Consider the following 21,821-nt stretch of genomic DNA (forward strand, 5'->3'; position numbering starts at 1 on the left):
TCACCTCCAATCGGAACGCGTCTTGGAATTTCGTGCGACCAATGGGGTGCACGCGTTCAAATAGTTTCGACCAATGGGTGCGCGGCCCCTTCGTGTGACTGTCCTCACGCTCCGGCGCTTCACCCCTCCTTTACAATTCTAGCCCCGCTACCCGCCCGCTGCTTCTACCAATCCCAGCGCGGCACGGAGTGACGTCAGAGACGCTTCGCGGCTGACTCCCTCCCTTCACAAGGTAACGGAAACTTTCTTTCTTTCTAAAGTGCTCAGTGCTTGGTTATTTAACAACGAATACACATTCGCCACAGTGCTCAAGTGTCTAGACAGGATAGCTTTGTTTTACTGCAAGTAAACTACTTCCATTTACTTTTCACGCGCTGCGGGTAGATCTCTTCCGCCTACCCTTCACTCTAGCATTAGTGAACCTGTTATTCCCCTAAACTCATCCACTTCTCCGGGATATATCTGAGTCTAAGGTTTCCCAGCGGACCCCTCTGCTTTCACCCTAGCTCCGAAGAACCTGCTACTCTTCCGATGTGACCCTTACTAGGTTACGCCACTATGGGAATTTTGCCAATGAACCTCGTTACTGACATTTATTCACACATGTATTCAGAAAAAAACCCTAGTTAGTGCTTCCCGGTTATCCTAACCTGCACCTAACTTTCCTCGAGCCTGCAACCTCAGGACAATGGATTCTATTCACCACTTGCCCTTTCAATTCCCCGGGGAGTTCGGACAACATAAAACAATACGGTTTACAAATGCATGGATTAATACATATAACAATATAAGAACAAGAATAACGATGATAAAACAATTCATGAATTTCAAAGCAGCGTATTCACAAGAGATTGATCGGGTCCCTCGGAACAGCCGCTCTTATAGCAGCATTAATATACTAGCAGCTACCGACTTGGCTAGCCTAACTAATCCTGCCTAACCTTCAACTAGTCCCTAACCATCCTCAGCTAGCAGAAAAACTGATAGAGCGCGCGAGGTCACCCAGCCAATAATTTCGCCGTTTCCGGCTTCGGGCCCATATACTTTCAATTCACAATATACATTGACCAGGCGACTTCACGGGCTGCTACCAATTTGTGTGAATTCCCTACTGTTATTCCTCAGCGTACCCGACTTACCATCCACCGACACGGGTACCTATGACTTCAACGGATCAGGGAGCTAGTTGTAAAAGGAAAGGCATCAAAATACCAACTCAAAATGACATTCAATACTGTTGTGAATGACCACGGACAACTGGAAGTTTTAAAATCTTTATCTAAAGTTCGTTTTCATTAAGCATCAAGTTTACAAGAATAAGGCAATCAATAATCAAGATAATGAAAAGTACATAACTATAGAGAAATAATGTCAGGGTAATCATAGAAATGCTAATATGAGATGCAACAGGAAACGCTATGCATTCAGGGCAAAAGTTCTTTAGACAGTTTAAGTAAGGCCGTTCTAGACCATATCAGAAAAAGGACAAACTGCAATGCAAAAATATGATTTCTAACAGGAAGGGTAACATGGGAACGTATTAAGGAAATAAATGCAAATGACTTTACGTTTCAATAGTTGCGGCAAAAGCATGGAAAAATCAACATGTGCAAAGGTGTATCTTTATTAAAGCAAAAGACAGAAAAATAGAAAGGTGCAAGTTTAAAGAATTTAGAGCAGTATTTACCTAGACTGGTGTGGAAACCAAACCCTGGCCAAGGGTCAGTTAAAGACAGGAAACCCTCAAGGAAGGATACCCCTCAAAGGACAGCAGGTGCAGAATGGACACCCAGGACAGGACAGGATACCCTCAGATTAGGAATCAGGATAGGACCCTCAGGACAGGACAGCAAACCCTCAGGACAGGACCGCTCAGGACAGGACCGCACCCGCAGTTTGGAAGCAACGCCTGCGCTCCACCCTTTCTGCAGCTATCGATCAAGACCCCGATTGGGTCAGCGAACTCCCAGCAAAGTGCTTCGCCAGCACTTTAAGGTTCAGTAGAACCTTAGTCTATGGTCAATTTCGGACAGAGTGCTCCGCAGCTCTCTGTATCTTCAGTCACCTATTGAGTGCGATGGGTCAGTGACAGGTCAGCTAAACCAGACAAGTCGGACAATTTCCCTAGGTGAACCCAGGGTAGTTATACTGTTTTGGGGCAGTGTACCACCCCCTAATGTTGCAAAGTGTAAGAATCCCTCAATTTGGATTGGTCCTAAGGTAGGATTTGGGTAACACACCAATCATAACACACTATTTGGATGCTTAATTTGCATTTTTAGGTACCGCCTAGCAAGATTGGGGTTCCCATGAGAAACTGCAGGGAAATACAATGACAATTTACATTGTTGCCGAGTAAGGACAAATGGCTCAGTTTTCCTGGGTTTTCAGGTCAGTTCTCAGGAGCATCTTGCCCATCCCTGCCAGCTGGCCAAGTTCCACCAGCCAAGGTTGTCAGTTCCCCAGATGGAGGAGCATGCGCAGAAAGGCCCTCCAAGATGGTATTCGGCTCAGTCAGACCCCCATTCCCCGCGGTACATGAAAAGTAAGCGAAAACAAATTAATACATAGAAATAACATTATGAAAACACATCACAGGGTTTGTACTTTCAACTTATCATTATAAAATATACTTATGCAGTCTAAATGTTAGCTACATGTATACATACACAAGAGCAGTGGCACGAGCAGTACCACGTTACTGGCAGAGCTATGCATTACGCATGCGCAACTTTTCCCTCCAACTCTGCAAACACATCAGGACACGTGAGTGTGACTGACGCATGCGCAGACACTCCTTTCAAAGCAGCGGCCATTTTAATGAACTCGAGTTAATTATTTTAGTAAAACACATAGGCAAGCTTCGGGAAACCTTGTTTAAACATAGAATAAACATTAGTAAGACGTACAAATTATTACCTTGTTACACATAAATGAGGTTCATGAATTCGGCAAGTCGCAAAATATGCGAAGCTTTGCTTCATCAGACTCATCCCAGGTCCTTCTCCCTTCCCTCCGTTCTCTCCCTCGCTCTCTCTCCCTTTTTCCCCATGTTTTCGCGTTCTAAGGGGGAGGATGTGTTGTATCTCACTAGTTATGTCCCTGCGTGGACATGGTAACTGTTGTGCTTTCGGTTGTCCCTGCAAGGACACCGTACCACCTGTACTGGCACTGAGCTGTCAACTGCCACCTGACAGTTGACAGCTGATGACCGACAGGTATAGACGTTACTGCTGTCCGTCTTGTCAGAGCTTGTGTTGGTGAAACAAATAATGAAACTTCTTGCAACCACACCAATGTGGAGAGTTCTTACAAACTGATTTGTTAAGAATCACAGGATGTTTGAGCCTTCTACCAGACTCAAACCCGAATCCCTAGCTTCAAGCCAGTCGCTCTAGCCCTTACGCCACATCCTCTTTAATTCTACCTTAGGTTTTACATTCTTTGTTTACATTTCAATGATATCGCTACCTTTGTTGTCATTGATGTCAAAGATTGTGTGATACCACTTCCTTTAATGTCAGAAAGTATGTGTTGTAATCTCCCTCTTCCCCTTCTCCACCCCTTCCCCTCTTTCCCCTTGGTACAGCCCACCCTGTCTCCGGGAGTGCGTGTTAGAATGTTCGGCAGTGAGAGACTGCCGCCAAGCTGGGAGCACCTGTTATACTTATACTTAATAAACTTGATATTTGAACCCTCTACAGTAGTGATCATTACTACATTTCTGGCGACGAGGACGAGGAGCTGAGCCAGGGTCAGTTAGGTGCTTTCCCCCCTGGATATGTGATGCTTGTGCGGACCTTTGAATTGAGAGACTCACCAGTTGACGATTGAAGATCACTGGACAGCAGACATATCGGCAAACCAGGAGGTAATCATCGAGGTGATTCCGGAATGGTGAAGGTGAGCTGGTGCCGTGTGGAAAAGAGGAACGTTTCCTCCTCGTATGAGGTCTGACTGGCGTCGGTGGATTTGGTAACCAGTGTCCCCTGGCGGTATCCCGCGGTGGTGGAAGTAGCGTTCCAGGAAGCAGCGGGAGGTAGAGCCGAGACAGTTGTTGGTGACGCGACTGTGAAGAAGGTGACTGGTATCGGGACACGAATCGGTCACCACTGTGACAGAAGACGCTGAGGAGAAGCGGGTGAGGAGGTATACCTGCTGTTAGTACTGTGGATGAATATAGCCGGACGGGCAGAGCAGCGCGGTTCTGGCACAGTCCTCTTTCGACGTCAGTTGGGCTCTGTCAGTTGCTGTGCTTTCTACCACTACCGCCCTGGTGACAAGTGTGAGGCGGTCTTCAACCAGAAGGGTTACTGATTGGGAGCCAAGGCGGAGCTGAGACGCCGTCCCAACTAGGGAAGCTGCCGGCTGCATAACTCACCCTGGAGGAAGGAGGTACGACATATTGAGATAGTTGTCTTTCACAAGTGGGACATATATCGTTAGGTGAAATTTAGCGAGTAATTTACGAACCTCCTTGAACTGAGAGGCTACATAATAATTCAAGGAATTTACTGCATTACGTAGGAAGGATAAGTGTGTGAAACATTGGATGAAAGTATTACCCTGTCAGTAGTACAGTGACTTTTCGCTGAATTCAAGGGGGTGCACCTATGAAATTGATCTGGAGGAGAAGTGGAGTGAGGCTAATCTTAAAGTTTGACATGCGTGAGTGTTGTCTACCGCAGTTTTCAAGCTGAGCTGGCGTCATATCGCACTGCCACCTTGTGGGCCATACTTACCAAAGCACGCTTATTTCTGTCCGGGATCGTCGAACTTTAGTAACATTGTGAGGAGCGTGGAGGGTAACACAAGGTGCTGCATTCATATAGTACTGTACGGCAGCAGTGAACTGAGCTGTGTGGAGGAAAATCAGAGGAACGGAGAGTGTAGCGAGCTCTCGTTCCAGTCATGGAAGATTAACTGTGGCAACACGTTTGGCAGTATAAATTATCTGAGGTGATCAAGAAAGGGACTTAACCCCAGTGGCCACGCGTGAAACGGAACGGTGGTGTAATCCTATGAAACTGTACGGCTGCAGTGAACTGAGCTGGGTGAGGAAAAGTCGGAGGAACAGAGGGTGTAGCGAGCTTTCGTTCCAGTTATTGAAGATTGACTGTGGCAGCACGTTTAGCTGTATAAATTATCTGAGGTGATCAAGGAAGGGAGTCAACCCATGTGGCCACGCGTGAAACGGAACGGTGGTGTAATCCTATGAAACTGTACGGCTGCAGTGAACTGAGCTGGGTGAGGAAAAATCGGAGGAACAGAGGGTGTAGCGAGCTCTCGTTCCAGTCATTGAAGATTAACTGTGGCAGCACGTTTAGCAGTATAAATGAACTCAGGTGATCCAGGAAGGGAGTTAACCCCTGTGGCCACGCGGGAAACGGAACGGAGGCAGCGCCGAGAAGCGGCGTGAGAAGATTGCAAAGGTGCAGGGAGCGCAAGGAACCCCTGTGGCGGAGTCATTACAGATTCGAGGCAGTACGCCTTGGGAGGGACACGTAACCTCTTTGTATCGCGGACGGCGGATTTACTAGGGCCACAAACCTACAAGCGGCGCGAGCAAGGCATATTTAGGGATTTCAGGGAGCTAGGAAGAATAACAGTAGGTGGAGCAGGAAAGTTTCCTTCACTTTTAGTACCCCAGTGCCCTCTGCCAGCGCATTATTTTTAATCTGCTAGGGGCGACAGAGAACTCCACAAAGTACACTCGTACCGCCATCTGTCTAGGTGTGGTGGATACCACATCTTCACTTGAATCACTAGATATAGCGGTGCATTCAACATGGAGTGGGGCCTAAGGTATAATTTTCCGCCTCCAGTGCTGTTTAAGGAGGGGGATGAAACAAACACAACAGAATGGAGTGAATGGAATGAATGTTTTGAGGAGTACATTTCAGTCGTCGAGGAAGAGGAAGTATCTCTTATACAGGAGGAAAAGGCTGAAGTATTACTTCACACCTTAGGAACTGAAGGACGGAAAAAGTACCATGAAAAGGGAAAAGTATTCACGAAAGGATCAGTCAGAAATGTGAATGAAGGCATCGGGAGTGCGTGGGATGAATATAAAAAACAAGTCTTGTTGATAAAGGTACAAAGAGAAGGAGTGATCAAGGAAAGAATGGTAAGCCAAGAGAAAGATAATACCAGAGGAATAAACCCGGAGTGTACCATCTTCATAGGTGGAGTAGGGACATATATGATCTCAGTTTCAGGATCACGTGATAGTTTGTTAAACAAGAGCAAATGGAAGAGAGAAGTAACTAAAAAAAAAAATGGAGATGAATTCAAAGAGGCCAACATTTTCCTAAATATGGACACAGGGGAGGATATCAATGGAATAGGTTACAAAGTAACGGATTTAATGCACAAGAGAAATAATACTTGGAGTACCATATGTATAACAGAAAAAGGATCCACCAGGCCAGGGTGGAAGGATCAAAGGAAATTGGAAATATCAGGTAATGTAAGAAGAAAAGAACACGTGGGTGAGCTGGCACAGATCCAAGGCTCACAGGAAAAAAACAGTGAAGCACGGAAGACCCGTGTGTTGACATTGAAGGATTCGGGTGACATTGATGGAGCTGCAAGTAACAAAGATTATGGAAAAGAAATTAAGAAACATGAGAGGAAAAACAGTGAAAAAAAAAGTGAAGAAATAAAGAAATTCGAAAGAAAGGGAGAGTGCATAATTACTACAGCTAATGAACGGCAAAGGATAAAATGTAAGAGTAACCAATTCAATCACAAAGGGACGTGGCAAAGAACCACATCGTCTGAGTCCAAGATCAAAATGAGGAAAGAGTATGAAGACAAACATGAACAGGAAAGAGATATAGTTCTCCACAGACAGGGGCGTGAGGAAGCAGTTAATGGGAGAGCGGCCGGCACGGATGCAACTATGGGTGAAGCATGGATCGCTCGCACGTCACCGTCAAAAGGTTCGGTGGTTTTTCAAGAAGCTGCAAGCAATAAAGGACGGGAAAAAAAAGTAGCAAAGGACAAACTAAGGAAAAAACTTGAAATGTACCAAAGTTGGGTGGACGAAAGAGAATTACGTAAGAAATGCCAGAGACAAGGCAGTGGAAGTGAAGTTGTGAAAAACAGAGAATTCGAGAAAAAAGAGCAGCGCATTGTAAATGCAAGAAATGAGCGAGAAAAAGTGAAAAGTAAGAAATACCTCTTTAATCGCAGTGAGACGAGGCAAAGTACCTCACCGGTTGAGTTCAGGACTGAAACAAGAGAAGAGTATGTGAACTATGGTGGGCAGAAAAGAGAAAGAGACTTAAGAGTGTCGGAGGATAAGGATGAGAAGAAAGCTAATTACTTTCAAAGACCTTACAGTGGTAAGATGGAGAGTGAGAGTGGGGAAATGCAGGAATCATTAATAGGTCTTCCACCCAGTGGCCTGTCAGGGAAGAAGGGTCCATTTGATTATAATTGGAGCAAGCAGGAGTGTCATGGCCCAGGATACACTATGGAGTTCTTCCAGGGGAATCAAGGAAGGGAGCAGAAGGTCAGACTGAGGTCAGTAGAGACTGATGCTAGTGATCCGGAGCTGTTTGAAATGGAGTTCGTAAAAGGTATGGACTCTGCTTATGGCCAAGGTAAGGAGGGTAGAAGAGGGACCATACCAGTCATCGAGGACGACATTGAGAGAGAGTCTTATCTTGTCAGAGGGAGCAGGCGGGGTGTATCCGGGCCCCAGTTACTGCCTAAGGTAGAAAACAGCGTTACTGCCTACACACCCTCCCCGATGGATATGGAAAGACTAGTAGAGGAGTGCTCAACTCCAGGCGGGAATAAACTGTAAAGCTTGTTCACACTTAGAGGATCCTAGGGGGAAAAGTTAGGTTGCACTCTTTCCCTGCCTTCTACCCCAGCTTTGAGACTTATCCCGCAGTTCTTAGAAATGCGTTGGTGGAGTGGCAGAAGTGGACTTCTAAGGATCGGCATATCCGTCAACACTTATTGTAGCACTCAGGGTGTTCATCCCTTTGGGAGAAAGGTCAGGACTTATCACGGGTCCTAGTGGACCAAAGGAACCAATGCTCGGGACTACCTTTTGTCAGCTCTACACTGAACTTAACGTGATTAGTTCTATAGTTTACTGTTCAATTGTTCCCTTGATGTAGCCCCAGTTCTCCTTTCCCCTCTCCTTCCTTCTCCTGTCTCCACGCTTCCTCTCCTCCCATCCCTCTTCCCTCTTCCTGTTTTCCCCCCGCCTGGGGCGCCGCATTTCCTTCCTTTCTGTTCTCCTTAGGGGGGAAGGTGTGTTGTAATCTCCCTCTTCCCCTTCTCCACCCCTTCCCCTCTTTCCCCTTGGTACAGCCCACCCTGTCTCCGGGAGTGCGTGTTAGAATGTTCGGCAGTGAGAGACTGCCGCCAAGCTGGGAGCACCTGTTATACTTATACTTAATAAACTTGATATTTGAACCCTCTACAGTAGTGATCATTACTACAGTATGCTAATTAATTTTCACTCCTGGGCATTTTCAAAACTTGAAAGCTCTCTGCGGACCCCTGAGTAGGCTTGCTACTTAATTCCAGTGCCATGACGACATGTACAGTTACACGTATGTCTTGTTGCAAATTTTGAAAGGACGTGAATGACTTTATTCAATAGACGGGACCTACATATCAAATGTAAATTGTCTGCGAAGACACGGTATCAGGTTCGTATGTAGTTCTTTTGCGCACCTGCTCTTCTCCTACCCAAGAAAGATAGTGACCAGATCTCCCTGTTGCGCTGACAACAACTCCCTGTAAGGAAATATGCGAGAGACAGAAGATCCATATACAAAGAAAGAGGACACGTTTAACAGCCGACTGGGCGCCAAAATAGAGTCGCCATATTGCAGTATTAATAACTATGAGTAACCACGGAAAAGAAAATTATTTTCTTTTCGGATTTTAGAATCCATCTAGCTATCCCGATTGAAGAATGTGATAAGCAGTCGTAAAATGATGTATTTGTTATAAGCGCGGTGCGAATCGCCATATTTAAGAAAACGATTTACATTGTGCTGTTGAACGTGACATCTATCTGCTGAAGATTTCAAGTGATAGAACGAATTATTGACGCAGAAACCATGCGTTTAATGATACGTTTGTCACTAAAGCATTTTAAGTCCTGCATTGTTAGGCGGCTCGCTAGATAAAATGAGCTGTCAGCTTGCAGGATGTGACTTGGGTTGGCCGTCGCCATAGAGACTTTGTGCTTGGCATCATGGTAGGAGTAGCCGGACGTTTCAAAACCACGTGTGGGTTTTTCTTTTTTTGCATTTAGTTTTATATATCGCAAACTCGACCCGAATGTATCAGAGCGCTTTACATGAGCACCAGTTGTATTACAGACGAGCACAATGCACTACACGTATAGATATACGGATATCGAAGTACTCATTTTAAAACACTATTAACGTAGGTCCGAAACCACTATTGTTCCTAAATGTAAATTAGACTTCATACAACCGGACCTCCAACCCATGTTCCTTTATCGTACCGATGGTATAGTCAAGGCCATTGTTAAATATATACTGGCTGTGTTCTTCAAACTGTAATGTATTTTACGGATGCCAGTGTCTTCAGGAGGACTTATACAAGTGTTGACATCACTTAATATGCTGCCCTTAGATATTGTTTCGCCTGTTTTTTGTTACATTTACATTGAACGTGTAGCATTACTGTATGGCCGCCGAGTTGGCGTGTTTTGCGCTCCCCTGTCTTTAGTCCTTTTTTTGTTGCTCTTAGAGGTTGTGCCTTAGATGGGGCTTCTAACGTCACACCAGAGGCGTCAGAGACGCCCCGCCTGTCTAACCGGCGTTTCACTGGAAGCTTCCTTTTCTTTTCACTGAAGGTTGCTGGCTGGAGTAGGGGGCGCCCAGTATCTACATCCATCCGCCGCACGCACAGCAGCCAGGACCATGCCCGAATACGCCACCCCACGGGTGCTGACCGCCGGCACCGGCGCCAGGATCAAGGGCGCTTACCAGGACCGAGACAAGCCGGCGCAGATCCGATTCAGCAACATCTCAGCCGGGAAAGGTATGAACAGTGGCAGGGCCTGTAGTGTTATCTGCCAGGACCTTTTCGTGCTATTGGCGACCATGCAATATAAGCTGGGAGCTCACACACTTAGTGTGCGATTCATCTGCGCGAGGCGTCATTCTGCAGCCGTTGTTCAGGCGTGGTTTTGTCAGCATGACCAGCAAATCACCTGCCCCTAACGACTGGGTGGAGTGTTGTCATAACAGACTTTGATGCCACCATAGAATTGTGCTTGCCGTTTAGGCAGTTCGTTCTGTTTAGCTAATAGCACGTTGGATTCTGGGACTTGAAGTTTCAATTTCTCCTTTATGATGATAGTCGTACTAACCCTAGCAGGCAAAGTTGTTACACAAGCCTACATGGACAATAGGAAGAGGTCTTGTATGTAGGTCGTGCAGTCACTACAGAGTCCTAGATCAAAGAAGGGCTAAACAAGTTTGTTTAATCCACCAAGTTGACAGAGCTCCCCCCCCCCCCCCATCCCACAAGTTGGCTATTGGGAAAAACTATAACACTCAAAGGCTAACGTTCCAAAACCTATCACAAAGTAAAATGTATGTAGAATTCAGTAAACCAAGTGGCGTGCTTAGCATGTTCAACATATCTTAATCCCCCAAACAATATACATGAAAATGTATTAACCTATGAACCAGCTAATCGATACATTATATATATATATATATATATATATATATTTTTTTTTTTGTTAGTCTTGCAAGTATTTTTACACCCTCTTTTATATAAGTTTTCTTGGTACTGCACCCTTTAATAATAATATTAATCCACATTTGTAAAGCGCACAATCACCTGTAAGGGTCTCTAGGCGCTGGGGGCCGTCGGGAAGATTAAGCAAGCTTTTGCCCAGAGTCACATGGTGCTGGGCTAATCTGCTGCCGGTGATCGAACCGTGATCCCCAGATTCCGGAGTCAGTCGCCCTGGCCGCGGCGCCACACCATATCTATTATATATAGTGAACACATTGATAAAGGGGTTTCCCGAAACGCGTTTGTGCGAAGCATAAAAATAAATTGAATCGTTTGAAAAACCATCCCGCGAGTGCCCCTTCCTTCCTGGCCGGGAGAGGGGGGGCTTTAAAGCGGAAAAAAAAATATATATATATATAAAAGTATGTCTGTTTGTCCTTTATGCATTACTACACCATTCATCCGATCACCATGAAACTTTGATAAGTTGTTGAGTACACTCCCGCGAAGGTTTCTAGCAAAAAAAAAGAAACATTTGTTAAATATCGGCCACCCGGGGCCCTCATAATCTTTCCAATACTGAACGTTTACAGTTTATATTGCGACTCGCTTTTGTAATGACCATCAACAAAGCACAAGGACAATCGCTGCAAGTGTGTGGACTAGATTTGGAGAATCCGTGCTTCTCACATGGACAACTGTATGTGGCCAGCTCACACGTCGGAAAACCTTCTGATTTATTTGTGTACGCACCAGACTGAAAAACAAAAAATACCATGTATCCCAAGCACTCGACTAAATAAACGGAATTAAAACAACACTTTAAAATGTTTTCCATATTAAAATGAATAAGTTTAAATAAAAATGACACAATGTAAATTGAATGTTATCATAACAAGTTTCCTTAAATTTCCTTTCTTCTGAGATCGCAGCAACGCGTAAGCTAGTTTTCAATATCATACAGTTGGAGAGACACCCAATAGAGTCTTTTATTTTATTGACAGTATTATCTCCATCAATTGTGTTATCTTCGTTACTTGCTACTTAACCTGTTTCCATTACCAGAACCATACAGCCTCACAATGTTGGCGCATACTCTCTACATCATTATGTTATGTTATGTTATGTTATGTTATGTTATGTTATGTGGTTTTTATTAGGCGCGCAAATGCTCCAGCTAAGGAGCGTCTTGGCGCCAGACAAGGCAGCTACACAACACAACTAAATAAAACAGCACAGAACACACTAACTAAGGGAATAGAAATGTTTTTAAGGCGCGACGAAAAGAGAGCAAATCGCTCATGGCGCGAATTGCCGGGGGTAAGGAGTTCCACAGAGCAGCGGCCCGCACTCGAAATGAGCGACCAAGACGATACATCTGTACAAATTTCTGAAGACCAATCATAGTAAGAAGACAAATCTTTGGATCATAAGATATCCTTTATCTTATTCTATGGTATTGTCACAAAAAAGTGACATTTTGGTTCTACTAGCATGTCCACTTAATACTGTAGTGAAGATGGCAAAGAAAGTGATCCAAGTAACTGCTTTATTTTCCTGAGCAGTCACAATGAAAGGTACTTCACCTTCCCACCACCTTACAACTACTACTAAAAAAAAAACAACATTCCAAGAAACACTATTTACCACACAGAACTATAAATATTGAATGTTCTATAAACAAAACAGAAAATAGACTACTTATAGTAGTAACTTCTCTATCCCTGTCGAACAAAACGTATATGTAGTAAGTATTTAGAAAATAGACAAGGTAAATTGATACTTTTAAATGAAATATGTTAAGAACAATCACATAGCTTCCTAGGAAACTTTATGCATTTACCAAAAGTGCTCACTCTTTTATTCTCAATGGGCAACCCGTCCTGCACTGCAGCTCTTCAGCACGTTGTGTACAATACCATAATCACTCCCACAATTATTTTCTACAAACATGTCATTCAAATAACTGCATCAGAAGCAGCCAAAGACTGTTTCGCAGCAACACAACTTCAATCTCTTCAACATCTTCCCCGTCGGAATTCTCTTTCTGGAATTACTCATCAGCCAACCACCGATAGTTGTCAGCCTTAGTTTGAACGGTAGTACCACAAGCATCGCCACCACCTGACGCAAAAATTAATTCTTCCCCTGTGCCTCACACTCCTGTCGCCCTCACCCCCCCCTTCTTCACGACTTTTCACATCATTATTCTTTTGGTGAAGTAGGTACAGACTGCATTACTTCATTCATGCTCTGTTTAGTATCATAATACCTTTGATACTTCACTCTGGAAGCCTCAACGTATTTTTTTGGCATCTGTGGGGATCCAATGATGAATCCTACTCTTAACCATCCATTCTGGGTTACTCCTAGAATAACCTACCTGTCCTCTCTTAATAGCAAGAGGACTTAATGTTTAAAGTATTTTTATTAGAAAGGTACAGTGGTAGAGGTAAACAATTATACAACGGGTCAGTGCTCGCGCCAAAGGCGTCTCCGAAATGCAGTTCGAATGTCTCGGCCTCTGAGGGCCGCCCAGCACCCGACCCTGTAAGTCGTAATATGCAAAAAAGTTTCAGAAGCCATACCCAAACCAGTCGAACCCTCCATGAATAAACAAACTCCCCCCAACAATCCCTCCCCCCCCTCCCTACTCTGTCCAGCGTTATGTAAAACAAAGCCTTGGTGTTGTCTCGGGCACTCACCCTCTCCTCAGCACCGCCTGCTGGTCACACTCATTCACTCCAATCAAGCAGCTCCTCACATCGGCGGCATGAGCCTCAGGTATCTAGGGCACGTTATTTCCTTGAATTCCGTGGACAGCAGTGCGTGAAAAGGCTGCCACAGCTCTTCAAAGCTGTCTACCTCCCCAGCTAATGTGAGAGAGAGCTTTTCCATCCCCAGAACATGCCACAGCCTGTGTAGCCACCCTGTTAAAGAGGGAATGGTCGGTGTGCGCCAGTGTATTAAGATATTCTGAACAGCTGAGCCCAACATGATTGCAATCTGTCTCCCCCGCCGAGATTTCAAAGGATACATTAATCTATTAGGGAGGCCTAGCAGGGTATAAGCAGGAAATCTGGGCAGTTCGATCTCAAAGCACACATCAATCTCATCAAGTACCTCCGACCAGTACGCTTGTATAACTGGACAGTCCCACAGGATATGTGTTAGAGTGCCTTTCTGCCCACAGTTGCGCCAGCACCTGTCATCGATCAGCCGGTTCATCTCGTGTAGCCGTTCTGGAGTGCGTTACCAGTAAGTAGAGACCTTGGTAAACGTTTCTGTGAGGCCTACATGGTAAGCTGAGTGTCGTGCTCGGTATGATATTTGTTCCCAATCCTTATGGCTAAGAGTCCTCCCTAACTCCCTGTTCCACCGTTCCCTACCGGGGATATGGAAATGTGAGGGTGGAAGCTGCAGCATCTTGTACAGGTCGGATATAAGTTTCGCGTCTGAGGTGCGTGTCACCAACCATTTTTCATACGGCAACAGTTTCCTGTCCGCCGATTCTCTAACTTGTGGTTGCAGGGCCCAGTGCCTAACCTGCCAATATCTCATACGGTCTTTCGTCCATCTGGAAATCGTCTTTCAGGCTTTGAAAGGGGACAATCCCGTCTGTCGTGTACATGTGGTAAAGTGCCTTACAACCCCTCTCCCTCCAGCGTGAAAAACCCCCAGGTTCAGTCCCCGGTGTGAAGTCGGGATTGCTCACGATAGGCGTGAACGGGGAAGGGAATGTAGTGAGATCAAATGCACGATTGGTGGCGTCCCACACCCTTAACGGGACCCGTGTGACATGAGAGGCATAGAGATTCGGGGGACGGTGCGATCGGCGGAGAAACGGAATGTCTTGCAACGGGCGCCCGGCTACCGCCTGATCCTGGAAGAGCCAGTGTTTGTCGGATTCCAACCTGCTCCATTCCACCAAGTATCTCAATTGAGATGCCTGGAAGTATTTGCGCAAGTCTGGGACCCCCAATCCTCCCGATTCCGGCGCCAGAGTAGTAAGTGCACGGCGCATTCGGGGGGCACGGCCCTGCCACACAAATCGGGACACCTCAGTTTGCATCTGTTGAATCCACCCCTTAGGGGGCTGTAAAGGCAGAGCACGAAACAGGTACAGAATTTGGGGTAAGACCGTCATCTTGACAGCCGCCACCCGTCCTAGCCAAGATATTGTCCCCTTGTTCCATCTCCTCATTTCTTCCTTAACCTTCTTACTCATTGCCTCATAGTTGATGGTAACCGTTGCCTGCAACGTGGGAGCCAGCGCGATCCCCAGATATTGCACTTGGTCCCGCGACCAACGTAGGGGGAAGAGCCCCTGCAGCTCGCGTCTAGTTGCAGGTCGGAGGGAAACATCTAAAGTAGTGGACTTCGCCACGTTCATCCTGAAGCCTGCTACTCTCTCAAAAGCCTCGAGTTCGGCTATGCTTGCGGGCAACGACCGCTTCGGGCTCTCTAGCGCGAAAATTACATCGTCCGCATAGAGACTGATCGCGTGGGTATAGCCGCCCATTCTTATGCCCGTCACTTCCGGATTCTGTCGCACTCTCTGAGCGAAGGGCTCCATGTAGAGCGCGAAGAGGGGAGAGGGGGCACCCTTGTCTCGTACCGCGCTCAATGTTGAATCGCCCCGAACCGCAGCCGTTCACCCGCACCACCGCGGACGGGAACTTATAACAGTTAAACACCATGCTCCGAAATTTCTCCCCCATCCCGAACCGTGCCATCACGCTCTCGAGGTAGGGCCAGTGTACACGGTCAAATGCTTTCTGCAAGAGGACTTTAACCAGTAGAATGGTATTCAGTTACTCGAAAAGCCAACAACATTTTTTCTTGCTAATCCACAAATCCTTATTCACCAATAGTATAGCACCTTTAATGATGCGGTTCGCTCTCTCCTCTGCACCGTTACCCCATGGTTGATACAGTGTTGTAAATTTGTGCTTAACATCGGAACGTTTTAAACAATCAGACTATTCTTAAACTCACTGAACTCCGTTGTCTTGCGTTTTTTTTTATTGCTCTTCATTATCATTATTTAACATCATTTCCAACATGCAGTATATTATATAGAAAGTACAAAGTCAATCCGCATTTTTCTTGGGCTCTGCTACAGATCTTTTCATTATCTCCCAGTATACAGTCCTCTAAACCCATTAAGATTGATGTAGGCAAACTCCTAAAACTACCTTGTGCAAAAAAGACAATCCTACTTTTCATGTCCATCCTACTAACTTCACTTCGTTTCATTTCATCTAGAGAAAAATCCAAACCAGACAAATATTTTCTTGAACTATCTTTCCCAGCTATGAGGTCATATTATAGCTAATACAACATACTCCCAAGGCAGCCATGGGCATTCTAAATGATGTCCTCAAGCTTTTCTGGCATTGTTAGCTGTGAGAAATTAGGTTGTTGGCTGACTGGGTGGGGCATAAGTCCTGGGCAAGCAACCGCCACACTCCTTGCAGGGTGAATCACAAAATGTCTCTAAATTAGCCTGTGCTTAACCCTGGGTAGCGTGGCACTAAAAGCAGTCCGGCTTAACTTGGAGGCATGTTGCAAAGTATTCATGCAGCACGTAAACCGTATTAAAGTGGAAACGCAACAGAAGAAAATTCCCAAACCATTTTATAAAAAATAGAATACATTTGAATAAATTGACACCAAAACGACAAAAATCCAATCCGTAGTAACGGAGTTGATGAATTTATAAAGATTAAAGTGAAATCTAGCACATAAAAGATCAAAGAGCCAACCACTGACATCTATTTGCGTGAGACAATTTTGTGTAGCTGTGGCTCCATAATGTCCGCAGCATGCAACACGTATTACATTTTCATGAATGCTCTCTCTAGGCACACATTCTGTCTTGGTACTATATCTCCACTCGCTGTCGATTCTGAAGCTGCATGCAAAAAATACTTCAAACCATTCTTTAAATTGATGCCAGATGAGAATCCTCTCACATTTAGCTTCTTAACCTCCCTCAACACAGCATCATTCAAGTAGCCTGTATTCACTCCTTACTAATTACAACTCCATCACATCCCCTGAACTGCATTTACTGGCACAGTAACACACTCAACTTTCGCTCAGCTTAAGTAGCTGCTATTTCACTCTGTGGCTTTGACAAACCTTCAGCTTGGTCATTACTTAAAAATGATCTATATTTGACGGTGAAATGATACTCCTGCAGTCTCGAAATTAGATGCACTGGTCTTGAAAATGCTTTTGCCACTCTATTGGCATCCATTGAATTCATCAAAGGGTTTTGCTCAGTATAAAGATCAAAACCTGATCCCCAGAGGAAGGTCTTCAGTCTCTCAACAGCCCAGCTTCTGTTTACTGCTTCATGGTACTGTAATGCCTCAGACCACATGATATTAAAGGGACAGTGTTCACATCCACTAACACAATTCATAAATGGCTTTAACGCAGTTACACTCAAAATAAGTTCTTTAAAATAACTGAAAGCTTTACTATGCTCTTGCCTCCACACACATTTCGTCCCTTTTTTTAACTCTTTAAATCCACGAAATGCTAGCAGCTCAGGGTGACACAAAGTAGTCTTACATTATTGATTTTAAGGACAGCATATCACCAACTACGCCAACTAGTCACAGTGCAGTACTACTTTACTGTTATCATTCAGTTTTTAGGTCTCGCGACCTATCAATGCGCGCAAGCGCATTGAGCGGAGCGAGAATTCATGTCCTCAAAATCCTCGTCAAACCAAGGGCTTCTTGCTGCGGTTTTCTTTAAGTTCACGTGAATCACGTGACCAAACAAGCACGCGCATCAGCCTCCCTCCCTCCTAATTGCATTTTTTTTAACGGCCGCACAGCACATCAAAGGGCTTCGCCCAGCGTGCGCTCTGCGGCTTCTCGGCTTCTCCTCCCCTAATTATTCATGGCTCAGTTTCCCGGCGCACGCATTTGTTCGCATTTTTTTGTTCTTGCCTTTCATCTCCTACCCGTCTTATCCCATTGTTAACATTTCCGCACCTCCGTCCGTCTGTCTATACGTCTCTGCTTTATCACAATCTGCCTTTTCCCACAAGCCTTTCTACTCTGTGTTCGCACTCTGCCTCCTCAGTTTCCTCTGCCTCTGTTTCACTGCCAGTCTTTCTTTTGTGACCTTCTCCCCCCCCCCTTTCCTTTCAGTCTACCCTAATTTCTCTTTCGTCATGTGCCTATCTTTCCTATTCCTCGGCCTTGACCCTCTCTCCATCCTGTCTCACTTCCTCTGCCTCTTTCTTAGTCACACTCCGACGTCTCCGTTTCCCCCCTCGAATCTCCATCCTGTCTCACTTCCTCTGCCTCTTTCTTAGTCACTCTCCGACGTCTCCGTTTCCCCCCTTCGAATTCTGCAGAGATGCCACATAACACATCCAAACCAGACTCTGCATAACACACCCACTCCAATGTCACATATCATTTGCCACCCAGACCCCAGATAACACATCGAAGCCAGACTCTGCATAATAACACACCCACTCCAATGCCGCATAACACAACCCACCCAGACTCCAGATAGCAGATCCAAACCGTACACTGCATAATAACACACCCACTTCGATGCCAAATAGTAACGCATCCCACCCAAATTACATATCCTGCTCACACTCCCAGTCACCCTCAACCTAATACCACATCTAAACTACACTTCACATATTTGTACAACCCACCCAGAGTCCACATAAGACATCCAAACCAGACTGGATAATAGCACACCTCACTCAGATGCCACATTACACGTCCAGGCTCCATATAGTAATGAATCCCACCTAGACACCAGTTACCACATCCTACACCCACTCCCACCCACACTCAGCCTAATACCATGTTTCACCCCGTTGCACATAAACAGAACATGCAACGCAGACTCCACACGCCCCGCCCACTCTCAAAGTAATAACATATCTCACTCAGACCACATGTACTAAGGCTTCCCAAACTCCACATACCATCACGTCCCATTCACACTCCACGTAATGCCACATCCCACCCAGCCTCCACATAACACACCTCGCCCAGACTCGAGGTAGTAACACGTCCCACAGCACTAGCTGGACCCACCCTCGCCCTTCGTACTGGCACTTACATCCAGATTCACATAAGATGTCCCACGCAGAACACACCCGGATGTCACAATACACCTCCGACCCCCTCTCTGTGTAACATCAGACCTAACTCAGACGCCATGTAATCACGTCTTACTCCGACTCCACGCGCCAAGCCCCATCAAAATCCCAACAGACTCCATATGATAACAAAAGCCACACACACTATATGTAATAACATATCTGACCCCCCTCCTGTGCACTGGTGCTTATCGCACGGACGAGTGCCTCCGAGGCTGCGTGCACTAACATGCCCCAGCCAGGCGCGTGACACTGGGCACTAAAGTGCCCCACGGTGATTCCACGTGCTGGCGTGCAACACTCGCAGCCTCTGCGCCAGCCCTGCCCGTGAAATATGTTCTTTTACATACATTTTTCCCTTCTATTTTTTTTAATTCTAATTGTTTTCAACCACGTTTTTAAAGTTACTTTTTATAGCAAGTTGTTTCATCATCTTGTTCAGCTTTAGAATTCACAAAGGTGACAGTTTTGTAATGGGCTGTGGCAATTTCGCTTCCTAAAACTTCAGAGAAACGCACTTTTGTTTTCCAGCTAAAAGTATTGTATTTCTAACCAGTCTCCATGGGGAGGGGTCTGTATACTCGAGGGGGGAGGGAGTGACGTCAGCCTGCACAATTTGACACAGCGGACGGTGTGGCAGGCCGCAACCTCACTTTAAGAAGGAACAAGCACTGGCGTTGCCAATAGGTCTCGCAGTAGGAAAGTTGGAGCTATTACAATTGCAAATAACAATGCCTTTTATTTTTCTTTTCATTTTAAAAACATAAAGGGCTTTGTCATTTACAAAACCAATAGCTCCAACTTTCCTACTGCGAGACCTATTGGCAACGCCAGTGCTTGTTTAGCTTGCTCCCATCCAGCATGGCACTGTCAGAAAATCTGTCTAATTCCAGGTTCATTGTTATGTTTTTCACATCATTTAATCATAACCATACCAAACTCCATTGATGTATCCATCCAACTAGCTGTTTCTCTGATTCCCTACCCGTTACAGTGCATAACATGTCTGAACGATATGCTTGATCTAAATAAATTCATACAAATCAAATCCCTGGTGAAGTAGTACATCCAGCGAGCTCTCTTGCGGGTCCGAAGGAGAGGAATTTACAGTTGATTAACCAATGATACCCATCAAGATCTAGTTGCAACGTGCTCTGTTGTGAACAGAAGAGTAGGTGCAAGTTTGATTGCATTCCAGGTTCCTGGCAAACCTATATGCCATCTATGTAAAAATGTGATATTTTTGTGATCGAGTGCCCCAAGATGTATAGAAGTGAAGAAAAATGTTGCGATTAGCTAGCATGTGTTCAGCAATTGTCCCCAAATGCTCATCTTCATCAGATGCCTCGCCATGGTAGTGGTTCACCTTTCCATGGAATGCATTTGTCTTTATTTGATTAGTTAATTGAGTCCTATATCTGTTGTTGCAAAGCAAATTTTCTTATGCAGCTTCTTCACCAGCCAAGATTCATTTGTGACAAACATAGTAATGTGGAGTTCCGCTGCTAGTGATTAAGTCCTTTAGACAGCTGTTGGTCATGGATTTCAGGCCCTTTTAAGGGCATTTGTTTCACTTTGTGATTACCTCTTTGCAGTGGTCCCTTTGTGCTTAATGATCATTGTGACCAGTAAGAATATAGTTGGTGTCTTTTTGTGAAATAGTGCCCTCCACAAAGGTTCTCATGCAGGAAAATCTTTAAGAAAAGCAGTTTCAGATGGGATAGTCCTCATACTGGGGGACCTTAAACTTACTGTTTTTAGGTCTCGCCTAGGCAGTGCATGCGCTGTCTCGTCGAGAGATGCTGTATACACTATAGTGGGGGAAGCCCCACCCACTTTCCGCCCATTTTTTGATTGGCTTTAATCATAAATTCTGCATTGTGATTGGTGTTTAGCTTGTTAGTCCCGCTTCGACGTCTGTCATCATTTTGCGCCTTCCGAGGCGATCAGCCCCTTTACTCGAACCCTATTTGCTACCCTGTGTCCCCCCGCGCCCTCCTGCAGTTCGCAGATCCCCCCCTCCTCAGCCCCCACTCCTGTTCGTACCTTCTTAAACGAGGCCAAAAAGGTACTCTGGTAGCCAGGGCTACTAGTGATTTAGAGGCAGTATTAATCTGAATCGGTAGTCCCAATTGGACTAGGTAGGTAATCATTTACAGGACCCAGGGTTATGCGAAGAGACAACACATTTATTAACTGCATAAATGGGATATCAAGTACTTTTGTAATTGTTCTAGTGCTCACATATGAAGTGACAGTGCGTGAAGTGAGGAAGTGCTGGTGATATTAAAAACGTTACATCGCATTGAAAAACAACAGACCGTATCAAAACTCCCAAATAAATTAAATGAAGTGGATTAGCCCCTTTACTCGAACACTATTTGCTGCCCTGTGTCCCCGCCCCCTACCGCAGTTTGCAGATTTTTCGCCCCTCCCCCCACTCCTGTTCGTGCCGTCTTGAACACGGAAGCTCCCATTTGTAATGCAATACGTCTCTCGTAAATACGAGTCGTATTGCATTGCAAATACTTGTTTTTAAGTAGTGCGCAAAGTAAAGGAAGCGCGAACACCAGAAGGCAGGCTCCCGTGCACCAAGGAGAACCCCGCACACCCGCCAGAGGAAGACGGTGCTTCCCTGATTGCTCCAACGTCTGAGAGGGGGGATCGGAGTCTCGCGCGCTTCCATTAAAAAGGACAAGAGCCTCGCAGGCTCTGTGTGTGCTGCTAATCACCACCTGCAAAACGAGGGAAAACGCACAAATCGCAAAGAGCAGCTATCTTAAACATTGGGTGCATTTCAAGTGCAATTTGTGAACTACATTTTACTTCTGTTTCATTACTTTCACTCGGTGTGTGCCGGTGGGGGAAGGACCCTGTGTGCTCGTTCTCCCTTCAAGGCACCTGCTTC

The 21,821-nt window shown here is 45.5% G+C and overlaps 1 protein-coding gene across 2 annotated transcripts in view; it reads left to right on the plus strand.

The window, feature by feature from the left end:
* The first annotated feature begins 9,766 nt into the window (after positions 1-9,766).
* Positions 9,767-21,821, plus strand: part of CCT4 (chaperonin containing TCP1 subunit 4) — a 157,459-nt gene continuing 145,404 nt past the window's right edge. The window contains exon 1 of one of the 2 annotated variants that reach the window (XM_078649474.1): positions 9,767-10,050. In XM_078649474.1, the coding sequence (XP_078505600.1) occupies positions 9,930-10,050 (121 nt within the window). In that variant the 5' untranslated portion in view covers positions 9,767-9,929. The remainder of the gene's footprint in view (positions 10,051-21,821) is intronic. The other variant, XM_078649475.1, reaches the window with a different exon arrangement.

This window comes from Lissotriton helveticus, chromosome 6, assembly GCF_964261635.1.
Source record: "Lissotriton helveticus chromosome 6, aLisHel1.1, whole genome shotgun sequence".
In the NCBI taxonomy this organism is placed as follows: domain Eukaryota; kingdom Metazoa; phylum Chordata; class Amphibia; order Caudata; family Salamandridae; genus Lissotriton; species Lissotriton helveticus.